This window comes from Oncorhynchus kisutch, linkage group LG5 (genome assembly GCF_002021735.2).
Source record: "Oncorhynchus kisutch isolate 150728-3 linkage group LG5, Okis_V2, whole genome shotgun sequence".
NCBI lineage: Eukaryota > Metazoa > Chordata > Actinopteri > Salmoniformes > Salmonidae > Oncorhynchus > Oncorhynchus kisutch.
In genome coordinates this window covers 37,979,000-37,995,413 of record NC_034178.2, presented here as the reverse complement: position 1 = coordinate 37,995,413, position 16,414 = coordinate 37,979,000, and the positions used below count along the sequence as shown (strand labels likewise).

The 16,414-nt window shown below is 49.0% G+C and overlaps 1 protein-coding gene across 1 annotated transcript in view; it reads right to left on the bottom strand.

Moving 5' to 3' along the window:
* LOC109891011 (membrane-associated guanylate kinase, WW and PDZ domain-containing protein 1) overlaps nt 1-16,414 on the bottom strand; it is a 59,499-nt gene that overhangs the window by 21,846 nt on the left and 21,239 nt on the right. The window contains exons 8-10 of the mRNA XM_031823896.1: nt 14,617-14,736; nt 12,938-13,123; nt 12,014-12,646 (exon numbers count right to left, since the gene is read on the bottom strand). Coding sequence (XP_031679756.1) covers nt 12,014-12,646; nt 12,938-13,123; nt 14,617-14,736 — 939 coding nt within the window. The remainder of the gene's footprint in view (nt 1-12,013; nt 12,647-12,937; nt 13,124-14,616; nt 14,737-16,414) is intronic.

The following is a 16,414-nucleotide window of genomic DNA, read 5'->3' as shown; positions in this document are numbered from 1 at the left end:
TCGCTAGACCCTGCCTAACCCACTGCCAGAGAGAAAGAAAGAGTGTGTGTGTATATGTGTGTGTGAGAGAGAGACAGACAGAGGGGTAGAAAGAGCGAGAGAGGGGCAGCTCTGAGCTAACTCTGCTATCGTTCCCATGGAGAAGGACTCCAAGATACTGAACATTAAATGGTAGGCAACCGTCAGTTCCCCTCTTACTGAGACCATCTTTCTGCGTCCGTTCAGCACGCCGCTCGGCTGTGGAAGGCTCCAGCATCTAGAGGCAGTCACACCGCTCTTCTCCCGTCTCGAGCTCTAGCGCTTGCTTTTTTCTCCCTCTCCTCTTCTTCACCATCCCCCTCATCTCTCCATCTCGCTTTTCCCCCTCACCATCCCTCCCCTCCACCCACACGCTGGTAAACATACGTGCACACAGACATGCGCACGCGCTCACTCCGCTCTTTCCATCCCGCTCTCATCAATCGGAGGCAGGCTCTGACAGGCAGGGCCTGCATTAGCATAAATAATATGTTCATACATTAATAGAGTCCCACACTGGCAGGAATATCATTAGAGCCTCCAACATGAACACAAACAGAGAGTAATAGGAGACTAAAATGAAAACATAGCCTAGATCTGTGTGCGCGTGTGTATAATGGTATTCAGCAGCATAAAGAAGAGAACGAGTAAAACATACATGTATTGTATTCCGTGTGTAAGAGCACATTTGTACATGCAGACAGGATTGGATGGGGTGTCTATCTCTGATCCTGACAAAACAGGGCCAGTTTATGTGTAAATCCTTTAGGGAGATCTGGGGGATTGAGCTGGATTAGGCAGTTCTTTATGGCTCTTATCCCCTCAACATCTGTATTCAACGGCCACTGTAATGTGGTCCACAGTCCAGCTACCTTAGAGAATGTTCCCCTCTCCATCACTGCTCATCTCAACAAATCTCTTCACTCCCCTAATCCCTCTCTCTTCTCCCCTACCTGCTCCCTTCCACAATAGCGCTCTCCTCTTCTCCCGTACCTGTTCCCTTCCACTATAGCGCTCTCCTCTTCTCCCCTACCTGCTCCCTTCCACAATAGCGCTCTCCTCTTCTCCCCTACCTGTTCCCTTCCACTATAGCGCTCTCCTCTTCTCCCCTACCTGCTCCCATCCACTATAGCGCTCTCCTCTTCTCCCCTACCTGCTCCCTTCCACTATAGCGCTCTCCACTTCTCCCCTACCTGCTCTCTTCCACTATAGAGCTCTCCTTTTTTCCCCTCCCCTACCTGCTCCCTTCCACTATAGCGCTCTCCTCTTCTCCCATACCTGCTCCCATCCACTATAGCGCTCTCCTCTTCTCCCCTACAGCGCTCTCCTCTTCTCCCCTACCTGCTCCCTTCCACTATAGCGCTCTCCTCTTCTCCCCTACCTGTTCCCTTCCACTATAGCGCTCTCCTCTTCTCCCCTACCTGTTCCCTTCCACTATAGCGCTCTCCTCTTCTCTCCTACCTGCTCCCTTCCACTATAGGGCTCTCCTCTTCTCCCCTTCCTGCTCCCTTCCACTATAGCGCTCTCCTCTTCTCTCCTACCTGCTCCCTTCCACTATAGCGCTCTCCTCTTCTCCCCTACCTGTTCCCTTCCACTATAGCGCTCTCCTCTTCTCCCCTTCCTGCTCCCTTCCACTATAGCGCTCTCCTCTTCTCTCCTGCCTGCTCCCTTCCACTATAGCGCTCTCCTCTTCTCCCCTACCTGTTCCCTTCCACTATAGCGCTCTCCTCTTCTCCCCTTCCTGCTCCCTTCCACTATAGCGCTCTCCTCTTCTCTCCTGCCTGCTCCCTTCCACTATAGCGCTCTCCTCTTCTCCCCTACCTGTTCCCTTCCACTATAGCGCTCTCCTCTTCTCCCCTACCTGCTCCCTTCCACTATAGCGCTCTCCTCTTCTCCCCTACCTGCTCCCTTCCACTATAGCGCTCTCCTCTTCTCCTCTACCTGCTCCCTTCCACTATAGCGCTCTCCTCTTCTCCCATACCTGCTCCCTTCCACTATAGCGCTCTCCTCTTCTCCCATACCTGCTCCCTTCCACTATAGCGCTCTCCTCTTCTCCCATACCTGCTCCCTTCCACTATAGCGCTCTCCTCTTCTCCCCTACCTGCTCCCTTCCACTATAGCGCTCTCCTCTTCTCCCCTACCTGCTCCCTTCCACTATAGCGCTCTCCTCTTCTCCCCTACCTGCTCCCTTCCACTATAGCGCTCTCCTCTTCTCCCATACCTGCTCCCTTCCCCTATTGCGCTCTCCTCTTCTCCTCTACCTGCTCCCTTCCACTATAGCGCTCTCCTCTTCTCCTCTACCTGCTCCCTTCCACTATAGCGCTCTCCTCTTCTCCTCTACCTGCTCCCTTCCACTATAGCGCTCTCCTCTTCTCCCCTACCTGCTCCCTTCCACTATAGCGCTCTCCTCTTCTCCTCTACCTGCTTCCATCCACTATAGCGCTCTCCTCTTCTCCTCTACCTGCTTCCTTCCACTATAGCGCTCTCCTCTTCTCCTCTACCTGCTCCCACCCACTATAGCGCTCTCCTCTTCTCCCCTACCGGCTCCCTTCCATTATAGCGCTCTCCTCTTCTCCTCTACCTGCTTCCATCCACTATAGCGCTCTCCTCTTCTCCCCTACCTGCTCCCTTCCACTATAGCGCTCTCCTCTTCTCCCCTACCTGTTCCCTTCCACTATAGCGCTCTCCTCTTCTCCCCTACCTGTTCCCTTCCACTATAGCGCTCTCCTCTTCTCTTCTCCCCCACCTGTTCCCTTCCATTATAGCGCTCTCCTCTTCTCCCCTACCTGTTCCCTTCCACTATAGCGCTCTCCTCTTCTCCCCTACCAGTTCCCTTCCACTATAGCGCTCTCCTCTTCTCCCCTACCTGCTCCCATCCACTATAGCGCTCTCCTCTTCTCCCCTACCTGTTCCCTTCCACTATAGCGCTCTCCTCTTCTCCCCTACCTGTTCCCTTCCACTATAGCGCTCTCCTCTTCTCCCCTACCTGTTCCCTTCCACTATAGCGCTCTCCTCTTCTCCCCTACCTGTTCCCTTCCACTATAGCGCTCTCCTCTTCTCCCCTACCTGCTCCCATCCACTATAGCGCTCTCCTCTTCTCCCCTACCTGTTCCCTTCCACTATAGCGCTCTCCTCTTCTCCCCTTCCTGCTCCCTTCCACTATAGCGCTCTCCTCTTCTCCCATACCTGCTCCCTTCCACTATAGCGCTCTCCTCTTCTCCCCTTCCTGCTCCCATCCACTATAGCGCTCTCCTCTTGTCCCCTTCCTGCTCCCTTCCACTATAGCGCTCTCCTCTTCTCCCCTACCTGCTCCCTTCCACTATAGCGCTCTCCTCTTCTCCTCTATCTGCTCCCTTCCACTATAGCGCTCTCCTCTTCTCCCCTTCCTGCTCCCTTCCACTATAGCGCTCTCCTCTTCTCCTCTATCTGCTCCCTTCCACTATAGCGCTCTCCTCTTCTCCCCTTCCTGCTCCCTTCCACTACAGCGCTCTCCTCTTCTCCTCTATCTGCTCCCTTCCACTATAGCGCTCTCCTCTTCTCCCATACCTGCTCTCTTCCACTATAGCGCTCTCCTCTTCTCCCCTTCCTGCTCCCATCCACTATAGCGCTCTCCTCTTCTCCCCTTCCTGCTCCCTTCCACTATAGCGCTCTCCTCTTCTCCCCTACCTGCTCCCTTCCACTATAGCGCTCTCCTCTTCTCCCCTTCCTGCTCCCTTCCACTATAGCGCTCTCCTCTTCTCCCCTACCTGCTCCCATCCACTATAGCGCTCTCCTCTTCTTTCAGCAATTGTTATTCTCTCGGCATACCACAGCCACGCCCTACTCCACTCACCCTGAACACCATTTGACCAGCCCAGCCTCTGTGTGTTTGTGTCAGTCTCTTCTTGACTATCCTGTTTACTACGTGTCTAATCTGCCTCTGCAGTCTGTTGCATGACTCCACACTGGCTACTCTGGGTGGCCATTAAACCCTCATATACTCTGCAGCAGAGCAAGCCTCTCCATCTCACCTTCCCTCAACCTTCCCCCACTGTACCCACGCTAAGCTCTCATCACCTCCCCAAACTTTCCTTCTCATCCTCTCTCAGACCCTTCTCTTCACTCCTCTCATGTACTAACCTTCCCTCCACAGCCCTCCTCGCTCTTCTCCTCAAACGAGTCACACTACCATTTATGGTACCACACAGCTCTCTAAAAACACCAGAGGATTGGGAGAAGGGGAACTGTACAGTTCCTCAGAGAGCAGCACTGAGTTTTAACAGACCTTTAGAATCATTATCAAATGTAGAGGCATCTGCCCCTCCCAGGATTCAAACAAAGTGACAGTGCCAGAGACCGGTTAGGGGTGTCCTAAACGTGCTAGCTAGTAGCTACTTCACTTCTCACTCTGCTTCAGGGGTAGGGTGGTGCTGCTGGGCATGTGCAGAGCCCTGGATCCACCGGTGTTCTTATCGATGCAGCTTACAGCATCATCCACCCTCCATCTTTTAATTACACACAGGGGGACTAGCATGGCTGGTTCTCACACTGATGGACTGCGCAGGAGAGAGAAAACACAGGCTTGAGCCAGCCTTCTTTTCAAACTCAAAACACACTACTGAACATATCTGTCACATGGATTTAGGTGACTGATCAGCAATGGTTGTTTTCATCTGAAAACAGCACACCTTCTATTTATACACTACCGCAATATGTGATTTATTCATTTGCCATTTTTGGTGATGCCATCATGCCACTTCAGTTGAAATCCTCCGCCACTGCCCTCACGTAGTCTGTAGTGGTCATTAGGTTGCTCGGTCCACAGAGAGTGGCCGCAGGTCAGTCTGAGAGGGCGCTGGCCACAGCGGCTGCTAAACGGAGGCTATTACTGAGGCGATTATGATGTCCAGTGGGGTGGGAGGGGGTACACTGGGCCCACGTCTCGACCCCCCCCCCTCCTCCATCTGGCCTCAGATGGATGGCTTCCGACAGCCCAGCCCATCTGTCACAACGGCGACCGCAACAGGCGCACAGGGGACTGACAGATGGTCTCTTGGCAACGGTTGCCTCGGCAGGCCGGTCCAGGTTATTTCACAGTACAGACTGAGCCACATGTCATCAATGTACAAATAGGCTGTCACGGACGTGACTGAGACGACCAATGCAGATGTTTATTTACCCGGGGTAGCGAATGTATAGAAGATGGGATTGAAAGTGACATATGTGCACCCCAGTCCTGTGACATGGAAAAGGTGACCAGGAAAAGGTACAGGCGTTAGCAACCTCACCTTTGAATCATACACCCGCAGTGAAGAGAAAAGCATCCAGGAGCGATGCAAGTTGTCCATCTTTTGTCTATGAGAGGCTTATGCAGTGGATTACGATGCTGAGCAGAAATGACAATTGGGAGCAGTTCCTCTCTGGGCAGAGAGAACAGGATGAGGGGTGACCCACTCCCTCACACTAATCTCACATGTATATACTGTATTCTATTCTACTGTATTTTAGTCAATGCCACACCGACATTGATCGATCTTTTACTTTTAGATGTGTGTATTGTTGTGAATTGTTAGATACTACTGCACTGTTGGAGCTAGGAACACAAGCATTTCGCTACACCCACAATAACATCTGATAAATATGTGTATGTGACCAATACAATTTGATTTGATAGAGGAAAGCCCCACTGCAGAGTGCTGCAGAGTATTGTCATGGAAACAAAGGAAGGCCGAGATGGCTGAGATGTATGACCCCCCCCCAGGCACGGAGGTGTGAAGAGAAGGGGGAGGAGGTAGGAGGGGAGGTGGACTCACCTTGTCCTTGTTACGCCAGTGACTCTGGCTCATACACAAACAAAGCCCGTCGCCCAAAAGTGCAGGGCACTCTATTCCTCGATCATTGGATCACTGTACAATTTCTCTGCAATGCCATTCGTTATCAGCGTTGAACGTGAAGTCAGCAACATGTTGTGCAACGCATGCTTTCAGACCTTACATGGCGCCGTAAGGCAGCCTAAGATCTTTGTAGATGTTCGGCATCACCATCATCAAACCATCATCCAACTCAGTTTAGCAGTCTGAAATGGCTGATCTAATGAGGGAGTCCTGCTGAATGTCCATAACAATGTCATCCTGTCCTTTGTTTTGTTATGTGTTAAGTGTGTAACCTACACAAGTCCAGTAGGCTAGGCCTACTATTTTATGTTCATACATTTTTTTAAACCATTTATTTAACAGGACCACAATGGAAATTTGTGTTATCCTCTATGATTTTATATGCATTATCCACGTGTGGTTGTATTGCATTTTAAATGGTCAAATAAAGCTACACCATACAGTATATAAAAATGTATGTGGACACCCCTTCAAATTAATTGGGCTATTTCAGCCACACCCGTTAATGACAGGTGTATAAAATTGAGCAGACAGCCATGCAATCTCCCATAGACAAACATCGGCAGTAGAATGGCCTTACTGAAGAGCTCAGACACTTTCAATGTGGCACCGTCATAGGACCTTTCCAAAAAGTCAGTTTGTCTGCCCTGCTAGAGCTGCCCCGGTCAACTGTAAGTGCTGTTATTGTGAAGTGGAAACGTCTAGGAGCAACAACGGCTTAGCCACAAAGTGGTAGGCCACACGAGCTCACAGAATGGGACCGGCGAGTGCTGAAGCACGTACAAATCATCCTTCCTCGGTTACAACACTCACTATTGAGTTCCAAACTGCCTCTGGAAGCAACATCAACACAATAACTGTTTGTCGGGAGCTTCATGAAATTGGTTTACATGGCCGTGCAGCCGCACACAAGCCTAAGATCACCATGTGCAATGCCAAACTTCAGCTGGAGTGGTGTAAAGCTGGCCGCCATTGGACTCTGGAGAAGTGGAAACGTGCTCCGAATCACATTTCACCATCTCGCAGTCCAACAGGCGAATCTGGGTTTGGCGGATGCCAGGAGAACGCTACCTGAACGAATGCATAGTGCCAACTGTAAAGTTTGGTGGAGGAAGAATAATGGTCTGGGGCTGTTTTTCAAGGATTGGGTTAGGTCAAGTGAAGAGAAATCTTACTGCTATATCAAACATTAACATTCTAGATGATTCTGTGCTTCAAACGTTGTGGCAACAGCTTGGGGAAGGCCCTTTCCTGTTTCAGCATGACAATGCCCCCGTGCACAAAGCAAGAAATGGTTTGTCGAGATCGGTGTGGAAGAACTTGACTGGCCTGCACAAAACCCTGACCTCAACCCCATCAAACATCTTTGGGATGAATTGGAATGCTGACCACTCAACATCAGTGCCCGACCTCAATAATGCTCAATAAGTCCGCAAAGAAATATTCCAACATCTAGTGGAAAGCCTTCCCAGAAGAGTGAATGCTGTTGTAGCAGCAAAGGGGGGACCAACTCCATATTACTACCTATGATTTTGGAATGAGACGTTCGACAAGCAGGTGTCCACATACTTCTGGTCATGTAATGTATCTATCTACATTAAATCAATTCCTTTTGTCTCTGGGTGGGTGTGTTTGTGTCTCTGTTCGCAGCAGAACATCTAGAGCAGGGTGGAGATAAGCGACGTCTCCTTCCTAGCAGCACTCTGGCTTCACTTCTACAACAACCCAACACAGCAGAAACAACCATCTTACACTGTGTTCTGTCTGAGAGGGACAGTTATCACGCTCCACAGCACTTAAAGCTCCCCGTGAAGACACAGAGGAAAGAGAAATATTAGCTAGAATATTACACTTGTTGGACATTGGCTTAGAGACCTTCGAACCCACTGCAGGTGTAGATTGGTCATTTCGCTTCAGCCCACTGGCAGAAAGCAACAGTGTAGTGGATGGATAGGTTATCATCAGACTGGCACACATCCTCACTCGCCATGTCAGTCTCTAACCCGGTTCATCCTCCCTCCATCCCTCACTCCGCTCCGGGGGAATGAGGAGTGCAAGGGCCCAGCCCCGCCGGGAACAACCCTGTCACCTCTGATGGATGTCTCAGAAGATGAACAGATCGACAGGGGTGTCGCTGTGCCACTCTTTCATCATCCTCCTCCCGCCTCTGACATCCTCTCTCCTTCCTCCCCTCCTCGGAGGTGGTTGAGAGGCCGAGCCTGTGTTGTATGCATCTACTGTATTGTCCACCATGCCCCCCCAGCCTAACAAACAAGTGAATGGATACCTTTAAAGCACAGGAATGGGACTGACTTGGAGTTATCTGGGTGGATAATGAGGGAGGCTGTGGCGCTACAGAGAGCTAGCCTCGCGCTCAGGTGTTCTCCACACAATGGCTCTGCATGGAACACAACCGATGCTGGCTGCACCACCTCTCCCATCCCCGTAGACCACGGACACTTACACCCATCCATAGGCGCACTTCAAGCAAATTCACGGGAAGTGCGTGTCTTTAGGGGCTAGAATGAATTATGTCAGTGTCATAATCAGAACGTTTCAGCAGGAAGGAGGAGAGAAAAGGAGCACATTAGGCAGCATAATTAGACAAATGGAGGGATGGGCATCATAATGGATTCCTTGATGGAAGCTATTAATCACACCTCCTGGCTCGAGAAGACAACAGGATGCAGAACAGCAAAAGACGGGAGACACACCCACACAGGACCTTTGCTGTGTCATATACACATGGTTCAGTATGGAGACTTATGCAGTGTCCACCATCACCAGTGAGAAAGAGGAGGATGAGAAGAATCCAGTGAGAATCTAGTGTTGTGCTGGGGAGCCAGTCAGCTTACTCCAAGAGAGGGGAGAGGAGCACTGTTGCATACACAGGCCTTAATGAGCTCAGTACACTGTACGCACCGAGAACCCGCGGGATTGGACCGGACGCTCGGGTGGGAATCTGTACACACTGGAAGGGAGGATGGGAAAGGAGGAGGAGGAGGCGGATAGTGAGGGGGCAGATCTCTGCCAATTAGAGTTATCCTCTGGCTCCCTGTCAAAGGCTTGTAATTGGCTGTGTGGACTGACTGGTGACACTCATGCCCAGAGAGAGAGAGAGAGCGAAATAGAGCAAACGAGAAGGCAAGAGAGGGAGAGAGGCGATGCTGATATCAGACCCCCCAATTAGCAGCCAGGCCTGAGGAGCGCAGAGCAGAGAGTAATTAATCCTGCTGTCTGCGTGGGGCAGGCAAAATCTTAGCTGTCTGATCCACACACACACAACCCCAGAGCAGAGCTCAGACTGAGCAATGATCACTGAGAGAACAGAGCTTTATGACATGTAGCACCCACTGAGAGAACAGAGCTTTATGACATGTAGCACCCACTGAGAGAACAGAGCTTTATGACATGTAGCACCCACTGAGAGAACAGAGCTTTATGACATGTAGCACCCACTGAGAGAACAGAGCTTTATGACATGTAGCACCCACTGAGAGAACAGAGCTTTATGACATGTAGCACCCACTGAGAGAACAGAGCTTTATGACATGTAGCACCCACTGAGAGAACAGAGCTTTATGACATGTAGCACCCACTGAGAGAACAGAGCTTTATGACATGTAGCACCCACTGAGAGAACAGAGCTTTATGACATGTAGCACCCACTGAGAGAACAGAGCTTTATGACATGTAGCACCCACTGAGAGAACAGAGCTTTATGACATGTAGCACCCACTGAGAGAACAGAGCTTTATGACATGTAGCACCCACTGAGAGAACAGAGCTTTATGACATGTAGCACCCACTGAGAGAACAGAGCTTTATGACATGTAGCACCCACTGAGAGAACAGAGCTTTATGACATGTAGCACCCACTGAGAGAACAGAGCTTTATGACATGTAGCACCCACTGAGAGAACAGAGCTTTATGACATGTAGCACCCACTGAGAGAACAGAGAATTATGACATGTAGCACCCACTGAGAGAACAGAGCTTTATGACATGTAGCACCCACTGAGAGAACAGAGCTTTAATGACATGTAGCACCCACTGAGAGAACAGAGCTTTATGACATGTAGCACCCACTGAGAGAACAGAGCTTTATGACATGTAGCACCCACTGAGAGAACAGAGCTTTATGACATGTAGCACCCACTGAGAGAACAGAGCTTTATGACATGTAGCACCCACTGAGAGAACAGAGCTTTATGACATGTAGCACCCACTGAGAGAACAGAGCTTTATGACATGTAGCACCCACTGAGAGAACAGAGCTTTATGACATGTAGCACCCACTGAGAGAACAGAGAATTATGACATGTAGCACCCACTGAGAGAACAGAGCTTTATGACATGTAGCACTCACTGAGAGAACAGAGCTCAATATGAGACGAATTAAGTATGTGAACCATAGAGAAAGAGCGTTGTTAATATTTGTACTACATACATGACACTCATGAGTCAATAGGTTCACCACATGTTTTCAAGGTAACTTGCAGAAGCAATCCTCTACTGAGTAGTCCTCTGCTTTCCAGAGAGTAGTGGCACACTCTGTACAGAGCCACAGTATGTCTCTGCTTTGCTCTAAAGACATAGACAGCAGCAGTAAAAAGTGGTTTCATATCAGCTCTGTCTTCCACCCATGACACATTGAGGAATGATCCTCTCTAACCGTCCCGCCCACCATTCTCTCCACTCTCTGGTCCAGGGAGTCTCTGTTAAATGCACAAACATTTGGTTTTATTGACAATCCATAAAAAGCGGACCATTATGGCTGTAGCGTTTTACGGGCTTGTACACAACCCCCTCAGACTAATGGTGGCCATTAATAAAGCAAGACAGGGAGAGGAACAGAGCCATTTGTGATAGCAGAGCACCCAGTCAATGTCCTGTTCCGTTCCTCAACACAGCATTACAGGACGGATGTTCAGGTCCTTCAATTCCACAAATGAATAATTCCCAGAGAACTTCCAATGCCAGTTCAGACCGCTCTGTCTCAGTGAAAACTTTCCAATTACATGTCTCTCTCAGTGGGAGTCAGGACTCTTTGTGGAGGTGTGTTCTGGGTAGTGGGTACTGTCTGTCTGGGGATTGGAGTGAGACCAAAATTCAATCATCCCCCTCATACACAGAGTCTTCTCTTCAGCTCTTTTATGAGACCGTTTCTCCAATCACACACCTAGTCAAAATCCTGTCCCGAGTTCTCACTCGACACAGACAGTCGAATCTGCACGCTCGCTTGCACAACCACAAATGCTCATGGACACACACACACAAAGCTAGGATGGAAAAAAAAATGAGACACCACAATTGTATCTCAATAATGTAACTGTTTTGGGGATAACCTATCCTTAAGAGTCGATTGACGCACCGGTGCATCAATCTAAGTGACATAATAAAAAAATCCCCATTAAAATCTGTCAGTATAAGCTATGTCGCCCTTCCGCATCTGTGGTGGGAGGTGGCCGAGCTACAGCGGTGTTTATCAGACCATGAAGACATCCCGAAAATCGGTCTTCTCAAAAAACGTTCATAGCGTCCGAACGGTTTGGCCTATAAACTACTCTATGGAAAGGAGAGACTCTCACGATGGTGTTTTCCGTTTTGCTCTACCACCCCCATATGTGTCAAGGGACTCGTCTGAAATAAGTCGGTAATGCTGATGTGCCACCTTCTGCCTGTAGCGTCCGAAGCGTTTGAGCTACAACGGTGTCTGGTGTAAACCGGCTACGAGACAGTTTGCTCTATGGCCAAAATGTGTGTGTGTGTGAGACTGAAGGTAACCCATACAAACGAATGGAAGTATAGAGGTAGTTTTGTGCCAACAAAAATAAAGAGTTAAATATGTGTAAAAAAACAAACATATTTCCTGATCTCCTAGACTTCATAACCTTATTTGTCGTGGTTAATTGAGGTAAGACAGTAATTCTTCTCATAGATTATGCATGTATGAACTACACATTGACACATTCAACCCAAAGTTCCGGAGCGTGACATTAACCCTTATCCAACCAAAATATGTTATCTCCAGATTCCTGAAAATGGAGAAGAGGCGGGACAAAGCTTGCCAACCAGAACTCAAAACTTTGCATGTTGTGGCCGGTTTATTGTGTCTTACCTCCACCTCTCTGCACCAGCATGGTGACCTCACTTCCTTTGGGGCACTTGCTGAGCAGGTCCACCACCTGGTTGTGGCTCATGCTCTGGACGTTCCTCTTGTTCACCTCCACAATAATGTCCCCCTCCTTCAGGCCCCTGCAGCGGGGGTAGTCTACGATCTGTTTGACCCTCTGTCCTCCCCCTGCAGGGCTGTCTGCGATGGTGAACCCAAAGCCTTTGTCTCCCTTCTCCATGTGCACTGTGATCAGCTCCGGCTGCGTCGCTATGGACGACGCCAGCGTCACAGAGTCGCTGGGGTAACTGTGCGAGCCGTTGGACGCCACCTCGGCAGAGGAGGGGCTGTGGGGTCCTGACTCTCTCATCCCATTAACGGGGCCTCCGGTCTGGCTGCCATGGCTGGACGGAGAGTCATAGCTCTCCTGGCCGTTGATGATGATAGGCTCCTTGTCCACGATGGCCACGGAGGTCACCAGGCTAGTGTTGGGGTCGTCTGGGTCAAAGGGCAGGGGGTAGCCGCGGCACAGCTCCAGGTTGACGATGGAGCCGATCTGGATGGACTGGAAGACCTTCACCACCTGAGCGTGGGTGTAGCCCAGCACGCACGTGTCATTGACACTCACGATCACGTCACCTAGGGGAAGAGAAGGTGAAATTAATGTTGGATAATTAGCTCCATGTCACAAACTGAAATCATGGAAGTAACACTGGAACTGTATATTGCTCAATTAGAACACCTACACTATACTATTACACCTACACCATTCAGTGGTCACCCACCAGGAGAGCACCAGCTTCAGTTCATCAACCAACCTTGATAAGTCAACTGTTTTTAGTGCAGGGTTGGAACAGAAGCCTCTGTAGCTCTCAAAGAGTTGGTGACCACCTCTTAATAATGACACGGAACAACAGAGCGGAGGCCCACCTGTCTCCATCTTGCCGTCGATGGCAGCAGGTCCGTCCAGAACCAGACTCTTGATCTGTAGGAACTCATCAGGCTCGTCGCCCCCGACGACGGTGAAGCCGAACCCTCGGTGGCTCTTCCTTAGTTTGGTGTTGATAAAGGTTCCCTTCAGCTCCGCCGGGTTCCGCGTGAAGAAGGGCTTCCCTCCTGGGGAACACACACACCTTTCATAAGAACCCGTTGATCTCATGTGCTCTGCTAGCCAAATGGAGGAGGGGTTACCCTAAACAGTCTTGGCTCTGGATCAGTGAGTGCTCTAGAAGAGATGTGTTGGTTTGATGAGCTCCATTAATCATAAAGGGACTGATTAAGATCGATAGATTAATTAGGCTAAGAGGGATTCCAAGAGCTAGGGGGCAGCAGCCTGTTTGTGCCTGAGAATAGGGGTAATCTGATGGGTAAATCCCCCAGACCTAGCCCCAGTCCCAGTCTGTGGGGGCTGCTATCCCCTATAGAGTGCTACACTACTGGGTAAAACCCAGGGTTTTATCTGGGTCTGGCAGCATGGTTAGATGAGTAGTAAAATAATATTCACTGTACATTCTAAAAGTGTACGATTACACTGTGGTACAGTTCTATATACACGGCAGCCATCAGTTTAAAATAGCTTTTCAAGGCTTGACACTAGGATGGGAAGGAAGTGTGTGTTTGTGAGTGTGTGTGCGGGGTTATTGTCAGACTAATTCCCAGTGATTTAGAAACAGATGTTTCTAAGCTTATGCGTAATAGCCTGGCGTGCCACCAAGACTGCCAGTGTATAGAGACCAAGACAGTGTATAGAGAACAAGGCAGCACTGAACTCGCTCTACTCTGCTCTGGTACACTCTGGAGTCTAGACATGGAGTTGACAGACTCATATAGCTTAGGCAAATGGACACCCGAGTTGGTCTTATGAAATAAGAACTGCTAGAGTCTGGCGTCTGTAATCTAGATCCAAGCCCTCGGTCTCTCCTACTATGACTGGTTCCAGTCATGCTGTCAGTTGGACAAATGTTCACAGAGTTTATATGAGAGATGGAGTGGGATATTCAGAGTTTATTGAAGTGATATATTGACTGTGGAAGGAAGCGGGTGGAATGAAAAGGGAGACATTAAAGCAGGGAAGATGGCCGCGAGGGATTGGAGAGTGACTAACAAACTGCAGATGCTACACTTACATGGCGGAGGAGTACAGCTTATGCATACAATGAAAAATGTATTACCCTTGGAGTTAGCCAGTGTCCTTGTGTTTGCCTTGAAATAATTCAAGACAGAAGAGGCAGACCAATGCAGTAATATTGAGGAGTTTTTTGTATTTATTTATTTATTTTTACAAAAGAGAAGTAAGGTGTAGGAATTTGAAAGCAGGGTGACTTAAAAGAGCTGGGTAAAAAGAGAGATTTGTGTGGTGGAATCTCAAGGCCTTGAGTTGCTTTGGGCAGCGCCAGTCAGGGGCCTGAGCTTACAGACATGGAGAAAGACAGAGAGTGTGAGTGAGTGTGAGTGAGTGAGAGAGGCGAACGAGAGCGAGAGGAGTGAGAGAGGAGAGCAGGATAGAGTGAGGCACGTGATGAGGGAACACATCCACAATGTCGAAAACAGAAATGGACCAATAACCTTACAAAACTATATTATTATATATTGACCAGGCCAGGACTCACGTTTTGGCCCGATGAGGGGCGGCAGTGGGGGTCTGGCTTGGGTGTCTCTGTAGGTCTCCTGGTGGTTGGCGGTATAGCTGGCCAGGGGGGCACCAGCCATGGTAGCATCCTCTATCCATTCTGGAACAGCAAAGGGCACACTTCCTGTCTCTGGTGTCTGTACAGTTACGGTGATCCTTATAGTTCCCCACAATGGGTGGCTTGAAAACTACTGTACTGCATTGAGCCACAATGGCTGCCGATTAAAGTAATACAATCTCTGATCGATCAAAATGGCAGCCTCACTTTGTAGTGTATTGGAGGCTTAAGTCTTCATTAATATTCTCAGCATCAAGATTCAAACAATGAAAGAGTAAAAGTCATAGATCTCGAGCGTAAAGAGATATTAAGCTTAAAGGAGAAAAAGTCAGCAGGTAGGTAATGAAGTCAGAAGCACATTTAGCTGAGTGTGCAGAGCGGGGACCAATAGGCAGGTTCCTAGTGGTGTGACCTGCATGAAGAGAGGAAACGTGGAGGACATTCTACATATACATACTGGACGTGAGGAAGTGTCTGGACAGTGATGCTGAACTTTTTCATTTGTCTCTCTATTTCAGCAAACTGCTGGACGGACAGAGCCAAATGTAAACTGTTTGCATCACTGTTCAAAGACATACATAGCGTACTGTGTAGACTAAAGAGACCTAAAGCATATGTCCTGAAATGCTTTTCACTAGGAGAACAAGACCCAGAAATATTATAACTATCAAATTGTGATACATTTTCATTGCTGTAACAGACTTTTAATGTATTATTGTCAAACCCAAAAAACTTACCTAGACCTGTAGACTTACAAAATCATTCATATTAGCACAAATACTTTGGAGAGAGTATCAGTGACACTTAAAACATTGCCAAATTAATTAAAAAAGACCTATTTTCAAGGCCATTAAAATAAATCATAGGTATGCCTTTATGGTTTCTCGATAGCAAATCATAAAGAGAAGAGAGCAGGGCAGAAAGAGAAGAGAAGAGAGCAGGGAAGAAAGAGAAGAGAAGAGAGCAGGGCAGAAAGAGAAGAGAAGAGAGCGGGGCAGAAAGAGAAGAGAAGAGAGCGGGGCAGAAAGAGAAGAGAAGAGAGCGGGGCAGAAAGAGAAGAGAAGAGAGCGGGGCAGAAAGAGAAGAGAAGAGAGCGGGGCAGAAAGAGAAGAGAAGAGAGCAGGGCAGAAAGAGAAGAGAAGAGAAGAGAGCAGGGCAGAAAGAGAAGAGAAGAGAGCAGGGCAGAAAGAGAAGAGAAGAGAAGAGAGCAGGGCAGAAAGAGAAGAGAAGAGAAGAGAGCAGGGCAGAAAGAGAAGAGAAGAGAAGAGAGCATGTCAGAAAGAAGAGAAGAGAAGAGAGCAGGGCAGAAAGAGAAGAGAAGAGAGCAGGGCAGAAAGAGAAGAGAAGAGAGCGGGGCAGAAAGAGAAGAGAAGAGAGCGGGGCAGAAAGAGAGAGAAGAGAGCGGGCAGAAAGAGAAGAGAAGAGAGCGGGGCAGAAAGAGAAGAGAAGAGAGCGGGGGCAGAAAGAGAAGAGAAGAGAGCAGGGCAGAAAGAGAAGAGAAGAGAGCAGGGCAGAAAGAGAAGAGAAGAGAAGAGAGCAGGGCAGAAAGAGAAGAGAAGAGAGCAGGGCAGAAAGAGAAGAGAAGAGAAGAGAGCAGGGCAGAAAGAGAAGAGAAGAGAAGAGAGCAGGGCAGAAAGAGAAGAGAAGAGAAGAGAGGCATGTCAGAAAGAGAGAGAAGAGAAGAGAGCAGGGCAGAAAGAGAAGAGAAGAGAGCAGGGCA